General features: G+C 46.2%; 1 protein-coding gene across 1 annotated transcript in view; it reads right to left on the reverse strand.

Moving 5' to 3' along the window:
- Window positions 1-10,042: 10,042 nt before the first annotated feature.
- LOC136454781 (histone H2B.1-like) overlaps window positions 10,043-16,503 on the reverse strand; it is a 30,868-nt gene continuing 24,407 nt past the window's right edge. The window contains exon 2 of the mRNA XM_066455070.1: window positions 10,043-10,448. Coding sequence (XP_066311167.1) covers window positions 10,043-10,448 — 406 coding nt within the window. The remainder of the gene's footprint in view (window positions 10,449-16,503) is intronic.

The raw sequence follows: 16,503 nt of genomic DNA on the forward strand, positions 1-16,503 counted from the left end.
TTGTTGTTGTTGTTGTTGTTGTTGTTGTTGTCGTTGTTGTTGTTTTGTTTCAGAGAGTCTTGTGCTTTATCTGTGCAGCTGTGATTGTTTTGCTTTGAGCTGCTACTGTCTCATGACTTTCAGAATGAAATGAAATAGCCGTAATCTTGTCGGTTTGTTTTGTTGCTGGATCATTCTTTAATATTCTGTTAGTGATTCTGGCTGTTTGATCTATAAATAGGTAGCTTGTTTCCTACTATAACGAAAAGGCGGAGGACATGCAATTCTTCCCAAAACAACTTGTTAGGAGTCCTGTGTTCTTGCTGTGATAATCTGGCTCTAAAGATTCTTGGTTCCTTGTTGGTAATATAATCTTGGAGTACAAATGGATGGAATATATTTGGTCAGAATTCAATGTGAATTATATTAGGTGCTTTGGAATATACTTGGTAGACTCTTGTCACTTACTTTTGGAATTGCTTACTGATAGAATATCTGGGAGGCTTGATCATGCATTTTCAGGTAACATATTTCTGAAGCTTTAGCTGATGACAAATTCGCCTGGATGCATGGGGCTTTCTTTTTTTTTCTTTTTTTGAAACGAGCATGGGGAAAATTTTGGTCCTTCAATCAAACCTATTTTAAAATTAATTAAACAGATTGGCATACGTTCTAGCAGATCATTACCCTTTCGACACCTTCACCGACCTGCTGAACTCTATCAGTAGCTTCAACTATTACAACCGATGGTGCTACTTGTTAGGATCGATATGTATGGTGTACCTTTCTGTGTGTAACCCGTAGATCCGAAAAGCCTCCTTGATGTTTCTCTTTGCGGCACAGCAATGTAGACGCTGGTGCCGCGGTCTAGTAGGAGTCGTCCAGCGCGGTGGAGAGAAGTCCAGTGACGTCGGTGATGTCCTGCAGGGGCGAGGCAGAGGCGGCGGTGGTTGGGGCACATCCCGTCACTGGCAGCATCTCTTTAGATCGGTATTAGGGTTTCTCTTTGGGTGGGTGTGGTGGCTCCGGTCAACCTCGTAGTCCGAGCCCTCACCCCCACCTTCCTTTTATGTGTGCTGTGCGACAGGGGCCCTCCAACCGAATTAGGGTTGGGCTCCCCCGATCAGGGAGCAGAGATAGGGCCCAATAGGCCATTGGGCCTATTGGTGGAGATCAACTAACATTCTCCCCCTTAATCTCATTCTATCTTTCACTTTCATATCATTTGCTTTTGTTCATTCCATTACAGATTAGCTCATAGAGCATGTCTCATCGTCATGGTCCATTGCCGATAGACTTAACAGCTACAACTCACTACTCTGTTCTGAAATAGATACTTATCTTTGGGCCTTCTTTTGTCCAGGAATATTTTAGGCTTTCCCTTAAACCCAAGCTAGCTACATGTTCTCTGAACACCATGTCCTCTAAACATGTTGGGTGGTAAGCCTTTTGTAAGCGGATCCGCGAACATCCTTTCTGTTCTTATATGCTCAAGACTTATGACTTGATCCCGGACTTAATCTTTCACAATATAATACTTTATGTCAATGTGTTTGGTAGCACCACTTGACTTATGTTGTGAGCATACTGTACTGCCAGATTATAATCACAGTATTACTTTAAGTGGTCTATAGATGTCGTCAACCACCTTTAAACCGGGTATGAACTTCATTAGTTAGTTCACCTGCCCGTTGCCTCATAACACGCTACAAACCGTCATACATTGTGGACGATGTAGTGACAGTTTGCTTTGAGCTTTTCCATGAAATAGCTCCCCTTTGCGAGATGATAGAAAATCCACGTCTGGATATGCATTCACTCTCGCATAATCAGAATCTGAATATCCCACCATGTGGAGTCAATCAGATCTTCTATACGTCATCATGAGGCCTTTCATTCCTTACAAATAATGCAAGACTTTCTTTATCAATTTTAATGTTCTATTCTAGAGTTCCTCTGGAATCTGCCAAGTAAAACCCGGTAACAAATGCCAAGTCAGGGCGTGTTCATACTTGAGCATGTTGCAAGCTTACGACAACTAAAGCATATGGAACCACTTTAACTTTATCGATTGAGCTCATATTGGTTCCTGGGGCATTTAAAATCCCCATATCTGTCGCCCTTGACTATAGGAGCAGGTGATGGACTATATTTGTGCATACTGAATTTCTTTAAGATCTTTTCCACGTATGCCTTTTGTGACAGTCCTTATACCCTTTTTCTTCTATCTTGGTGAATCTCGATCCCTAGAACGAACGAGGCTTCATCAAGATCTTTCATATCAAGTTTTGAGGACAAAACTTCTTTGTCTCCTATAGTAGACTGACATTACTACTAGCAAGTAAGATATCATCCACATACAGGACAAGGAAGATAAATTTCCCATTCTTAAACTTTGCATAGACACAATTGTCCTCTACATTCTCTTTTAAAACCCAAAATTCTTTATTGACTGATCAAACTTCAAGTACCACCGTCTTGAAGCTTGCTTTAATCTATAAATGGATTTCTTTAGGTGGCATCCCATTCGTTCTTTTCCTTCCATGACAAAACCTTTCGGTTGTGCCATGTGAACATTTTCCTCCAAGTCTCCGTTGAGAAATGCCGTCTTTACATCCATCTGATGTAATTTTCAATCGTAATATGCCACTAATGCCATTATGATTCTGAAGGAAACTTTACATGAGACTGGAGAAAATGTCTCATTGTAATCAATTCCTTCTCTTTGCATATAGCTTTTTGCCACAAGTCACGCTTTATATTTCTCTATATTCCTTTGAGAGCCAAGTTTTGTTCTGTAGACCCATTTATAGCCTACTGTTTTGACTCCTTTAGGAATTATTTCTAAATTCCAAACTTTGTTGACATTCATTGTTTTCATTTCATCTTCCATGGCTTCAAGCCACTTTGATGAATGATCACTTCTCATGGCTTCTTCAAATGAGGTGGGATCATCCTCCATTTGAAATTCCTCAGTGTTGTACACTTCATAATCAGCAGGAATAGCTGATTTTCTAACTCTTTGAGACCTTCTAGGGGCCTCCACATTTGGCACATCTTCTGTTTGAGGCTGTTGTTGCTCCCCCTCATGTGTGGCAATTGGTTCTATTGAATCCTGAAGAACATGTTCCTCATTTTCATTCATTGTTGCCACAGGTGAAATAACAACAGGTGCTGGCACCATAGTATCTAGCACTGTCGGTGCAGCTATAGCAGGTAGTGAGAAAAATGGCTCATGAATCATTGGAGTGGACGCATACACCTGCTCCACTTCAAGGACAATTTCTCGAGCTACCATGCTCCCCCTCATCTTTTCATTCTCTAGGAAAACATCGTGTCTCGTTTCCACAAACTTTGTATGTCTCTCTGGACAGTGGAAAACAAAAACCTTTTGACTTTTCTATGTTGCCAATGAAATGGCACCTTATTGTTTTGGGATCTAACTTACCAATGTTTGGGTTAAATACTTTAGCCTCAGTAGGGCTCCCCCACACACGCAAGTGGTTAAGTGAGGGTATTCTTTCTGTCCACAACTCATACAGTGTTTTGAGCACCGACTTTCTTAATACTCTATTGAGAATATGAATAGAGGTTTTAACGCCTCCATCCACAGGCTCAACTCTAAGGTGGAGTAAATTATTATACTGCCCACCATATCCATCAGGGTACGATCGATTCTTTAGCTTCTTTATTCTGCTGAGGTTCGCCCGGTATTGAATACTGGGCTACTATACCATTCTTTTAGGGTATGCCGACCGTAGTACTCCACCACGGTCAGACCTGACTGTCTTTAATCTTTAATATCTTAAATTTATCCAATACATCTTTTCTTTCTTTGATTGGATAAATATAGTCATAATGGGAGTAATCATCTGTGAATGGATCATAACCATCCACACTCTTTACAGAAAACTGACCACAGATGTCTGTGTGAATAATCTATAAAATTCCTGCGCTTCTTTACATACTTTTTCTTTTATGCATTCTCTGCATTATTATAAATCTGAGAGCTCTAATGGAGGAAGAATATCATTCTTAGCTTGTCTTTCTATTCTCCCCCTCGAAATATGGCCTAAACGATAGTGCCATAATTTCGACAACGCATGGTGAGCTCTCTTATGCCACTATTTCTAGAGTAACACTCTGTTACCAGCTGCTTTATCAGCTGAGTAGCATATGTCTTTGAAGTGTCAGTGAACTGACTCTTTATTCTATCGAGGTACTCGGTGACCATGTCACATTCTAGGATTAAGCCCACAATTATGGGTTCAATCATGTTTTTTTTTATCACAGTCAAACATTTCTTGTTGACAGTGATCCACTTTCTATGCTCAAAAGCCATAGGATATCTTTTGGGATTCAAAATCCCTTTCTTTAGTTGCCCAAGTGGCATCATTCTCTTTTGTCTCCCTCATCGGTGCCACAATCTCAGTGGAACACGGTGAGGTGACTACCCAGTCCACCTTAGACAGGATGAAAACCAGATCATAACTTTTCTTAACATAAAATTAACACCATTTGCATGTCTTGATTCCAACGTTGGTCAAAATCAAAACATACAACTATTCTTATACACTAATTCTACATCACTGTTGGACAGAAATAGAATTAATGCATAAGTCATTAACTTTCACAATTGTTCTTACACACTGATTCTACATCACCGTTGGGCAGAAGTAGAATTAATGCATAAATCATTAAAATTAACATCTATTCTTATACACTAATTCTACATCACCGTTGGGCAGAAGTAGAATCAATGCATAAATCATTAAAATTACGATATTGTTATTAACAATGTTGGTCAGAAAATAACAACATCATAATCCATGACAAATCTCTTTTTCTCCAATTAAATACCACATTGGTTCAAAATAACTGGAGAATCAACAATTTCTTTAGCAGCGGAAAACTTTTCTTTTTCTCCAATTAAATACCATGTTGGTACAAATTAACTGGAGAATAAACAATTTCTCTAGCTGTGGAAAAACTTCTCCTTTTCTTGAATTTTACCCACAGGGAAAATTGCTTTTTATATTTTCTTTAATCCATTAGTCAATTTCCAGGAAATAAACATTTACTGGAAAAACTTTCCTTTTCTCCAGTTAAATATCACGTCTGTTCAAAATTACTGGAGAATATACCTTTTCTTTAACAATGGAAAAACTTTACATCAATTTCTTGAATTTTTACCCACAGGTAAAAAATACTTTTTCTATTTTTCTTTTGAGCCAATTTATTCATTTTCCAGGAAATGAAACCTTTACTGGAAAATGAAAAACCGAAAAAATATGACTCAAATATTTCACTGTTCTTTCGGCCCGGCCGCCAAAACAGCCTGGCCCAACTCCTTTGACGCGATCACTGTGGCTCCCAGGCCGCAACCTGGGCCTAGGCTGCCAAAGCTGCGTGCGGCTCGCGCCCGCCTGGGCTGAAAGCCGGCCCATGCTTCCATCGCCGTCAGATTTCATCCGACGGCCATCCGATCGATTCGGCCGAACAAAATGGCTAATCCGGCCGCGGTCCCGAACCCTAGAAGCCATTCGCTCCCTGCCCTTCTCTCTCTTCGCTCGCCGCTCTCTCCTCTCTCCTCTCTCTACCTCAGCGCAGCAACTCGGCTCCCGAGCGAATGACCGAGAGCAAGACGGCGAGAGCGAGACGGTGGAGCAGCGAGCCACGGCGCCGTCGCCGGCCCCCTCGCCGGCGCGCGTGCTCCCCTGTGGGTGAGCACGCCGCCGTCGAGCGTCCTGGCCGCGGCGCCCCCTTGACCGAGCCCGGCGAGCAACTGCCCCGCTCGGCACTTCTTCTCCCGCGCCGGCGAAAAGCCGGTTCGGGTGGGTTTCTTCTCCCTTCCCTTTCTCCTTCCCCTAGTTCTTTTTTTTGATTTGGTTGTTCTTCTCTTGTCCGAACTGATGCGGGGAATAGGGTTAGGGTTAGGGGTTCGTATGCCGACCCCCGTTTCTCTTCTTCTTTCTGTTTTCCGAACCAGAGAGTTCATCCGAATCGAATCGAGATCTAGGGTTAGGGTTCGGTTTTCTTTTCATTTCTTTTCTTTTCTTATTTGTACCGAATCCCTCTTTTCCCCTTCCTCGTCGCGAGTTAGGGTTAGGGTACTTTTGAACCTTCCGAATCGAATCGGGATCTAGGGTTAGGGTTCGGTGCCGAGGGCCCTTCCTCAAGGCCGAAACCTTTTCTTTCTTTTCATCCATTCTTTAACCCAATTAGGGTTAGAGTTCAAGTGCCGAGGGCCCTTACTTTTCTTCTCAAATCCAAACTGGATTCTTTTCTTTTGCCGTGCGCCGTCGAACGGTGCGGCCATCTTTTCCCCGGCGCGGGGGCGGTGGTTTTTCTTTCTTCTTTTACCCGGTTAGGGTTAGGGATACACACTTGTAACCCGCTCTGGTACCATTGTTAGGATCGATATGTATGGTGTACCTTTCTGTGTGTAACCCGTAGATCCGAAAAGCCTCCTTGACGTTTCTCTTTGCGGCACAGCAATGTAGACGCCGGTGCCGCGGTCTAGTAGGAGTCGTCCAGCGCGGTGGAGAGAAGTCCAGTGACGTCGGCGATGTCCTGCAGGGGCGAGGCAGAGGCGGCGGTGGTTGGGGCACATCCCGTCGCTGGCAGCATCTCTTTAGATCGGTATTAGGGTTTCTCTTTGGGTGGGTGTGGCGGCTCCGGTCAACCTCGTAGTCCGAGCCCTCACCCCCACCTTCCTTTTATGTGTGCTGTGCGACAGGGGCCCTCCAACCGAATTAGGGTTGGGCTCCCCCGATCAGGGAGCAGAGATAGGGCCCAATAGGCCGTTGGGCCTATTGGTGGAGATCAACTAACACTACTGATCACATACTTGTGCTGATATTTGTCATTCCCTTTTCCCCTTTCTGGTGCAGTGTGAAGAAATAGGCATTTGTGCCTGCAGCATGCCTACCTGTAATGCTCCCTGAACTCATCAGATTAATTTTTTACATATTACAATAGCACATGCCTCATGATGCTAAATTATTTCTAGCCTTCTAGGAGCAGAAGCAGCCGACTCATCCCTATTCATGATCATTACTTTTTCATCTATAAAACGAGCAATTCGTTTAAAAGATAGAAAGGGCAGATCTTGCTGTGTTTTGTCAAAAGTCAACCAACCCAAGGCAAGAAGAAAGAATTCGGTTTGTTTGCATTGGTAACCACCTCAAGATGGCGATCTGGATGACCTGGTAATCTTCCAGGTCCACGTTGATCCCGTCCTGGTGACCATTTTTGTAGGTAGTGCTCCCCAAATCAGAATAGAGGTGGGAGGTCCAGGGCACGTTTCTATCTCGGTTTGCGTTTTGGTTATGTGCTACAGTACTAGCAGACCAGCCAAACATGGTTTCACTCTTGGGGTGGTTCAGAACTAATAAACCTAAAGATAAATGATTTTCAGATTTATATATAAGATAGGAGATCACTAATGATTTTCAGATTTATATAGAAAACCTTTATGACTGGCATTGTTAGTTGGTAACTAAATGACACGGTGTCACTAATGATTTTCAGATTTATATATAATATAAGAGATCAAAAGTTATATTGTAAGATCGCAATTATAGTCAAAAAAAATTCGACCACCTTTTATACCTATTTAGAGAAATATAAAATTGTGTGCTTTCAGTTTTTCGATAGGCATATTAACCAAAAAGATTTTGAGAACTCATGTTTCGGGCAAAAATGATAAAAAATGCTATACAACACACATGTATTTTAGCGCAAAAAAAACACATATTTTTTTAGCTGCTGCTACTGCAGAGCGCATGGCAACAACATCCTCCAATGCCTGCCTGCACCGCACCAGACAAGACGCAGGTGGCCGAGGCAGCGCGTGGAGTGGAAAAGCACCGAGGCGGCCAGGCGGTGCGTGCGTGGCCCTGCCTGCTGACACCAGACTGGTGCAGTGCTGCTGCCTCCTCTGCTGTGATTTGTCCTTCCATAGAAAAAAAAATTATTTCTTGTGATCTGTGGATCTGTGATCTTGTGATTTGTGATTGTCTGAAGATAGAAAAAGGCTGAAGGCTGGAGGTAGAAGGAGGGTGGAGGCTGTTGGATCTTAATTCTATGGTGCAAAAAATTCATGTGTTGAAACTGCATAAAACACATGGTTGTTGGGTAGACAGACTCTAAAACTAAAATAACATCTTTTTTGGAGGAATAAAATTGAACACCTTCCTCAAACGTCCGCCTGATCGTCCATCTCTAGCCCGGTGATGGCGTCCACCCAGCCCAGCCATGGCAGTAGCTCCCCGATCGGCGCCGTCCCGATGAGCTTCTGGCAGTCAGTGAACACCTTCCTCTGCCGACGGCTGGAGTCGCTGTCGTCGATGTCGAACAGCACACGCGCTCTCGTCGCCGAGAACAGCGCGCGACACGACGACATTGGCGTACTCGGTGAGGACCTCGCTGAGGTCGACGGCCGTATTGCTGGCCCGGGCGACGCGGCTGGACGGCCGGTCAACATGGCAGCCTACTGATCCCGGACACGCCGGAACAACCCGAAAGGGCCCGCACTAAGCAGGTGGATGAAGCACACGCGCCGCGGCTGGCGCCGGTACTCGCCATAGGGCATGAACGCTACGTCGCGGCCGTAGAGGAGGCACTCGGCCATGCCGTGCTTGGGGCAGGCTCATGAACGCGGTCATGTGCCGCATCACCTCCTTGGTGATGGCCGCGGGCGCAGAGGACATGACCACGGTGGGCATGTGGCCATGGCGCCTCGGACCGCATCGAGATGGTCTTTGGAGGAGGCAGGGCTCGGGAGTCGGGAGTGCTTGCGTGCTCGGGGCGGACGGAGCAGGGGCGGCGGCCAGGGGATGGGCACCGCGCCGTCTCCCGCGCCGCACGCCGCTCCGGTGAGGCGCAGGAGGGCTATGGCGGCGCACGGGACGGGAGGGCCTATGTCGGCGCGAGGCACTGCGTGCAGAGCGGGAGGAGCAGCAGCGTCGCTAGAGGGCAGCAGCTGCGCGCGTTGGAGGAGCGGCAGCAACGGCGCGGCGCGGGGAGCTGTTGCAGTGCAGACCGTGAGGCTCAGGATGAGAGTAGACCTGTCCACTTTCAAGTGGGGCCCACTTGTCAGTTATCCATGTCAGCATCAAATTCCACCTCAGTGCGTCAACGTGGCAAAACCGTTATGCAAAACCACTCTAGGGGTTATTTGAACAGTTTTATAATGGTGAGGGGGTTAAATACCTGGTTTTGTAGGTTGAGGGTAAAGTAGTCGAGGCAGGACGTTATGAAGACTTTTTCCAAAACAAAAACACTTTTGCCTTGCTCTAGAGCTGCTCCCAGGCGTTCAGTTCTGTCCGCCTGGAGACGGGATGCATACCTGGCCAGCTCTCTGCCTGAGAGGCAGCAAGCAAACAGCTCCAAAACAGTGGCCATAGCATACAAGCTTGTTAGTTCTTACACATACTCAAATTTTCATAATACAAATGCTGCCCATAATTATTTCTAGCCTTCACAAAGCAGTACAGCTGCAAGAGACAGGAAGAACTTACAAATCTACAAGTGCAAAAAAAATGACAGGCAGGCAGTGACCATCTCCAGAAATTTCACATTTAAAAGTATATAATTACCAAAATTTCACAGAAGAAATGCCACATAGGAAGTGACCATCTCTAGAAATTTCACATTTGAAAGTATATAATTACCAAAATTTCACAGAAGAAATACCACAAGACAGTGATCATCTCCAGAAATTTCACATTTGAAAGTATTACCAAAGTTTCACAGTCCAAGGCAACAAATATATGATTTGCATGCAAAAAAGTCATGTTCTTCTACAAATAGCAATGCAAAAATCACAGAGCTCTATTGAACTGAGCTAATAGAAAAGAAACTATTGATCATTCCAGATCCATTAGAGAGCAGTATGTCAAAAGCACAATCAACTACATACTAAACCATTCATTTCCAACTCCATTGAACAGGGCCAATGATAATAATACTGCTACCAGATAAATTAACACAGCACCCAACTAGTACTACCACCACCAGACAACCGACAACCGTACAAACAAGAGGGGAGGCGACCTAGCTAAGACGAGGTGAACTTGGTGACAGCCTTTGTGCCCTCAGAGATGGCGTGCTTGGCGAGCTCCCTGGGGAGGACGAGGCGGACGGAGGTCTGGATCTCACGGGAGGTGATGGTGGGCTTCTTGTTGTAGCGGGCAAGCTTGGCGGCCTCGGCGGCGAGCTTCTCAAAGATGTTGTTGATGAAGGAGTTCATGATGGATATGGCCTTGGAGGAGATGCCGATGTCCGGGTGCACCTGCTTGAGCACCTTGAAGATGTAGATCTTGTACGTCTCCATGCTCTTCTTGGTCTTCTTCTTGCCCTTCTTGCCCTCACCGTCCTTGCCGGCGCTGGACTTGCCCGCGGGGAGGTGCTTCTCCGCCTTCGGCTTCTTCCCCGTTGGGGCCTTTGAAAGGGGAGCGTGACGCCTAAGAGGGGGGTGAATTAGACAACTGAAAACTCTAACTCTAAACTATGGCCTCTTTTTCTACCCTTAGCAAAAACTATGCAAAAAGATAAACTATCTAAATGTGCAACTACGGTTTTGCTAGTGTGTTGCTATCTTTACCGCAAAAGGAATAATGCAAACAATGTAAATGCGGAAGCTAAAGAATAAAGTAGAGATATGCAAACTCATGTCGACGACTCTGGTATTTTTACCAAGGTATCAAGAAGCGCACAAGCTTCTCCCTAGTCCTCGTTGGAGCCCCTCGCAAGGAATCCCTCACAAGGGGCAAGCTCCCGGTCGGGTAACTCCGTGGATAGCCCCGAGCCTTCCCCACGCACAAGTGGGTCTCCGGTGTGCCTTCCGACAAGCCTCTCCCAGACCGCTCCCCACCGTCTTCACTATCAAGCTTCCGACCGAACCGCCGCATGCCTTGTTCCCTTCAGTACACGGTGGCGGCCACACCATAAACATGGTTGATGTGATCTTGCAAGACTACAAGCCCCTCCGATGTACAAAAATGGTGCACGCAAGCACCGAGTGGTAAGAGGTATGCAAACCTCACTAAATACTAGGCCTAAACCTAGAGCAAGCGCATAAGCGGTGGTCTAATCAACCTAAGCACTCCGCAAAGCACCTACGCTAATCACCTAATGAATCACTAAGCACTATGCAAGTGGAGATCACTAAAATGGTGTATCAACACCCTTGGTATGTTTCCTCAGCTCCACTCTTCTCAAATGGCCGGTTGAGGGGTCTATTTATAAGCCCCACTGAGAAAGTAGTCGTTGGGGTTGAAATCCTGCTTCTCTGCTACTGACCGGACGCTGTTGTCATCCTAACCGGATGTGTCCGATCGTCCCGACCGTTAGAGCGCGCGATCAACTGATCGGACACGGATGGCATTCGGTCACATGCCACCGGACGCATCCAGTCGCAACTTCGCCGCTCTGGAACCTCTCTGTACTTGATCGGACGCTGCAGGTCCTGCATCCGGTCAGTGCTGAGTGTGTTGTCGGGATGATGAACAGTGCCATCGGTGCGTCCGGTAACTTTTAGTCCTCAGCATCTGGTCGCTGCTACCGATGCCTATAAGGGCTGCGTCCGGTCACCTCTGTGAAGCTTGTTTCTTCACAATCTTGCGTCCGGCTTTGTTCCAATCTTCGTACTTGGACTTTGCTTGATATCTTTGGGTCTTCTCTTGTACTTCTAGGGTCTTGCTTAAGGTTGTAAAGTCCTAATGGCTAGAGGGAGATGAATAGCCTATAAAAATTTCTACAACAACACTTAGCAAACCGGTTAGCCAAAAATGAGGCGAAGCGAGTGTTGTGCTAGCCTACTAAAAATGCAAGCCAGCTACTACAATTCTAGTTTATATAGTATCTATCCACAGAATGGCTATGTCACTACACTAAGTTAGTGTGCTCTCAAAGGCTAACTAAAGAACCACACTAACCAAACTAATAAGCTCTCACGACTAGCTACACTAAAGAGCTTGACAACTAGTTTGCGGTAATGTAAAGAGAGAGCAAGATGGTTATACCGCCAAGTCGAGCAATGAACCAATCAATCACAAGAATGAATACCAATGAAGACCAATCACCTCGGAATCAAATGATGACACAATGATTTTTACCGAGGTTCACTTGCTTGCCGGCAAGCTAGTCCTCGTTGTGGTGATACACTCACTTGGAGGTTCACGCGCTAATTGGTATCACATGCCAAACCCTCAATAGGGTGTTGTACAACCAACACAAGATGAGGATCACACAAGCCATGAGCAATTTACTAAAGTACCTTTTGGCTCTCCACCAGGGAAACGTCAAGAACCCCTCACAATCACCACGATCAGAGCCGAAGACAATCACCAACCTCTGCTTGATGATCCTCGCTGCTCCAAGCCGTCTAGGTGCTGGCAACCACCAAGAGTAACAAGCGAATCCCACAGCGAAACACGGACACCAAGTGCCTCTAGATGCAAACACTCAAGCAATGCACTTGGACTCACTCCCAATCTCACAAAGATGATGAATCAATGATGGAGATGAGTGGGAGGGCTTTGGCTAAGCTCACAAGGTTGCTATGTCAATGCAAATGGCCAAGAGAGTGAGCTAGAGCCACCCATGAGGCTTAAATAGAAGCCCCCAAGAAATATATCCGTTGGCTCCTCAGTCCACTAAAAATCAAGGCGACCAGACACGCTAGTCAGATCGACCATACGTAGGACCCCGGCATCCGGTCGTTTGATGCTTGCCACGTAACATCGGCTTCAAACGCTGATCGCCCGATCTCAACGGTCATCGGTGCATTTTAGTTGTGACCGAATGCTCTACAATGTAGGACCGGACATAGGACTCCAGCGTCCGATCACTTCCAGTAAGCTTCCATTCATGATCGAATGCGTTAGTTTGATCATGATCGGACGTAGGATTCCAGCGTCCGGTCACTTCCAGTAAGGTTCCAGAGGTGGAAATTCGTGACCGGACGTGTTCGTTCGGTCACGATCGGACATAGCATCAGCGTCTAGTCCTTTCTCCTCTTCTCTGTGCTACCACATTAGCGGGACCGGACGCACCCACTATGCGTCCAGTCACTAGGTGACCCAGCGCCTGGTCAAAGACTGACGCCAACGCCTTCACTGCTTCCACTGACCGAACACGCCGGTCCAGTTGAGGCCAGCGTCCGGTGCACTCTGTGAAACCCTATCTTTTCTATACAGGGCGCTGGTGGCACCGTCAGACTGTCCGCACTCTATGGGTGGACACTCTACTGGTGAAGTTTCGAACCCTTGCTCCCAAGTGCGTGAAAGGATCAAGATGCCCAAGAGGGGGGTAAATTGGGCTAATTCTAAATTTCTTTGCAATAATTAAATCCTATGGTTAGCCCAATTAACCCCTTGTGCCTAGAAAGTGTTTCTAATTGTTCTACTACACAAAAAAATTGCAACCTAAGTTCCAATCCTACTCTAGCATGGCAATTATATGAATGTAAAGATAAGAATGGAATTGCTCGAAGTAAATGCTCAAAGTAAATAGAGAAGGAGGAACGCGGCGATGTTTTGCCGAGATACCGGAGAGTCGCCACTCCCCACTAGTCCTCGTTGGAGCACCCGCACAAGGGTGTGGCACCCCCTTGATCCATGCAAGGATCAAGTGCTCTCTACGGGTTGATTCTTCGACACTCCATCGCGGTGAATCACCCACAACCGCTCACAACTTGAGTTGGGTCATCCACAAGCTCTTCGGATGATCATCAAGCTCCCAATCACCACCAAGCCGTCTAGGTGATGGCGATCACCAAGAGTAACAAGCACAAACTCTCACTTGACCACGACAAGCCTAATAAGAAGGTGGATGCACACTTTGCTACTCTTGATCTTCACTAATGAGGGCTCTCTTTGGGATTCTCAAATCTCAATCACCTCACTAGGACCTTGCTCTTCTTGGCACTCTCTAAGGTGTTTCTCAGCTGTTGGAATGAGAAAAAGTACCCTCACACACGAGTGGAGGTTGTATTTATAACACCGGCTAAAAAATGAACCGTTATGTACCTCTGCGGGGTGACCAGACGCTCTAGTCATGTTGACCGGATGCTCCGGTCATGTTGACCAGACGCACCGGTCAGTACACCTCGAACTCTAGTAGTTAAGAGTTGACCGGACACATCCGGTCACATTTTCCCTTCACTAGAACCTTACTGATGTCGACCGGACTCTGGATCCCCAGCGTTCGGTCACTTGCTGAGAAGCATCCAGTCAGTAGCCGAAACCTGATCAGCGTTCGGTCAGCATTGACCGGACGCGTCCGATCAGGATTCTCCCTCTCTGGAACCTTACTGGAGTCGACCCGATGCTAGCCTTTAGCGTCCGGTGACTTGACCTAGCAGTGTCCAGTCACTTCCAGACGCTTTCACCTTGGTCAAATGAACTGACCGGACCCTGAGCCAGCGTCCGGTCACACCGGAGCCAGCGTCCGGTCAGTATTTGACCCTCCATTCACTTCCAACTCTCGAACATTTGTGAATAAAGTTTGCTCCATTGGATCAAAGGGCTGTTGTGGGGCTACCTAGTGCTAGTTTTAACAAGTGTGCACCACACCTAACTCACTAGACTCACCTAGGTCAAGCTACCCGTTCATACCCCCCTTAATAGTACGGCCAAAGGAAAAATAAAGTCCTAAACTACTCTAAGTGTCTCTCCAACTCCAATCGACACTTAGAACTAGTTCATCCTTAACCTTGTCATCCATCCTTTGAAAACCAAAATGATTTCCATCGTAGGGGCATGACAACCATGATTGCCCATTCGATCTCCATTATCGTGACCTAACTTAATTATTTCTGCAAAACACATATTAGTCACAGTAATCACGTATTGTCATTAATCATTGAAACCCAACTAGGAGCCTAGATGCTTTCAATCTCCCCCATTTTGGTGATTGATGACAATACTACCTCGAGTATGTGAAAGAGATGAGGTTTTTAACGTGCTTGGTTCATATAAGCTTTTGGCAATAAGAAAAAGAGTGTTAGGCAAGCTTATATGACCCAAGCCACCATGATGTACTTAGAAGATATGAAATAAGCATGAGTACAAGTAATGAAGCTCATTTGCATCAGAGTAAAACGTGGAAGCAAAGGCAAATGAGCAAAGCACAAGTGATATGACATATAAAGAAATGAAAGTAGAGAGCACACATGTCATATATCACGATCACGTAGATATCACTATCACATAAATATAGTAGTAAACATGAATGCATAATGTATCACACACACAAATGCATAATAGTGTATCTCACATATAAAAACTCCAAATGTAATAGATAAGCTAATATAATAACTAAGCTCCCCCTAGATAAGTAGCTCCCCCTAAGCCTAACATACTCGAACCCTCTCCCCCTTTGGCGTCAAACACCAAAATCTAAGGGTCGGTCGGCGGGGCTACAGCGGACGAGCCGGGCGCTGAGGTACGAGGAGCAAGGTGGAACTGGGTGCCATCATCATCTGATCTAGAGCTCTGAGCTGTCTGACCCTCTATAGCTGGAAGTGATGCTGAAGCAGTCTGGGTCAGATCAGGAACTGGTGCTGCTGAAGGCTGGGCTGGTATAACTAAAGTAGCCGGCTCTGATGATGCCATGAAGGAGGGGAGTGTCTCTGTCATCGCTGTGATAGGTGTAGCTATAGAAGGACCTAAAGCATGCAGGTATGGAGGAGTGGGCTGCCCTATCAACTCACTGAAGGAGGCTCCAAGACTCCTTGAGACTAAAGTGTCTAGCTCAAGCAGCGACAACATCTGTGCCAGTGTGAAGCCCATCTAGAGTGGTGTGAACTGTGGGGCTACCACTAGCGAAGCGAACCACTAGGACACATACTCTGTAGGTGAAGCATACTGTGCTGGTGGTTGTCCCTGACTTTGAAGCCCACTAGGCTATAACACTAGAGTCATTGAAGTAGTGGCATGCTAACCAAGCTAGGGCAAAGCCTATGGCGGTGGGGCCCCAATTGTTGTCACTACATGCTGCATGAATCCAAGAAGCTGTTGCTGCATGAGGATCTGCTGTTGATGCATAGCCTGCTGCTGCTATAGAGCCTGTGTCTGCTACTAAATAACAAGCTGCTGTCGCTGGAACTCGTCCTACTGAGTCTAGAACTAAGCAAATGTAGCAGCTGTCTCCGGAGCCTGTCTGGCCTGGTCCTGCTTCATCCACTCAAGTATAGCTAGAAGAGCAGGGTCTATCTATGGGGCAGTTGGCACTAAACTGGAGCTACCGGCCTCAGCATCATGTCGTCATGGAGGCATTTGAGGAATGGGTTGGTAGTCATTATCAGAACTATCACTGGGCTCGCTAGTGACCAACCCCTCCTGCTGAGCAAGCTCCTCCTCCTCTATAGCTGCAATACCCCTGATAATATCGTCCTACTAGGCTGTAGTCTCTGGCACCTCTAGACAATGGCGTGGCTGGCTAGGTGCCTGTGGTGTACTGTGGTAGAGCATCTGAGTCAGGATATAAGCAGGAAACTCTATAGTGGCACCACTG

Source organism: Miscanthus floridulus, chromosome 5 (genome assembly GCF_019320115.1).
Source record: "Miscanthus floridulus cultivar M001 chromosome 5, ASM1932011v1, whole genome shotgun sequence".
NCBI classification, from domain to species: Eukaryota; Viridiplantae; Streptophyta; class Magnoliopsida; order Poales; family Poaceae; genus Miscanthus; species Miscanthus floridulus.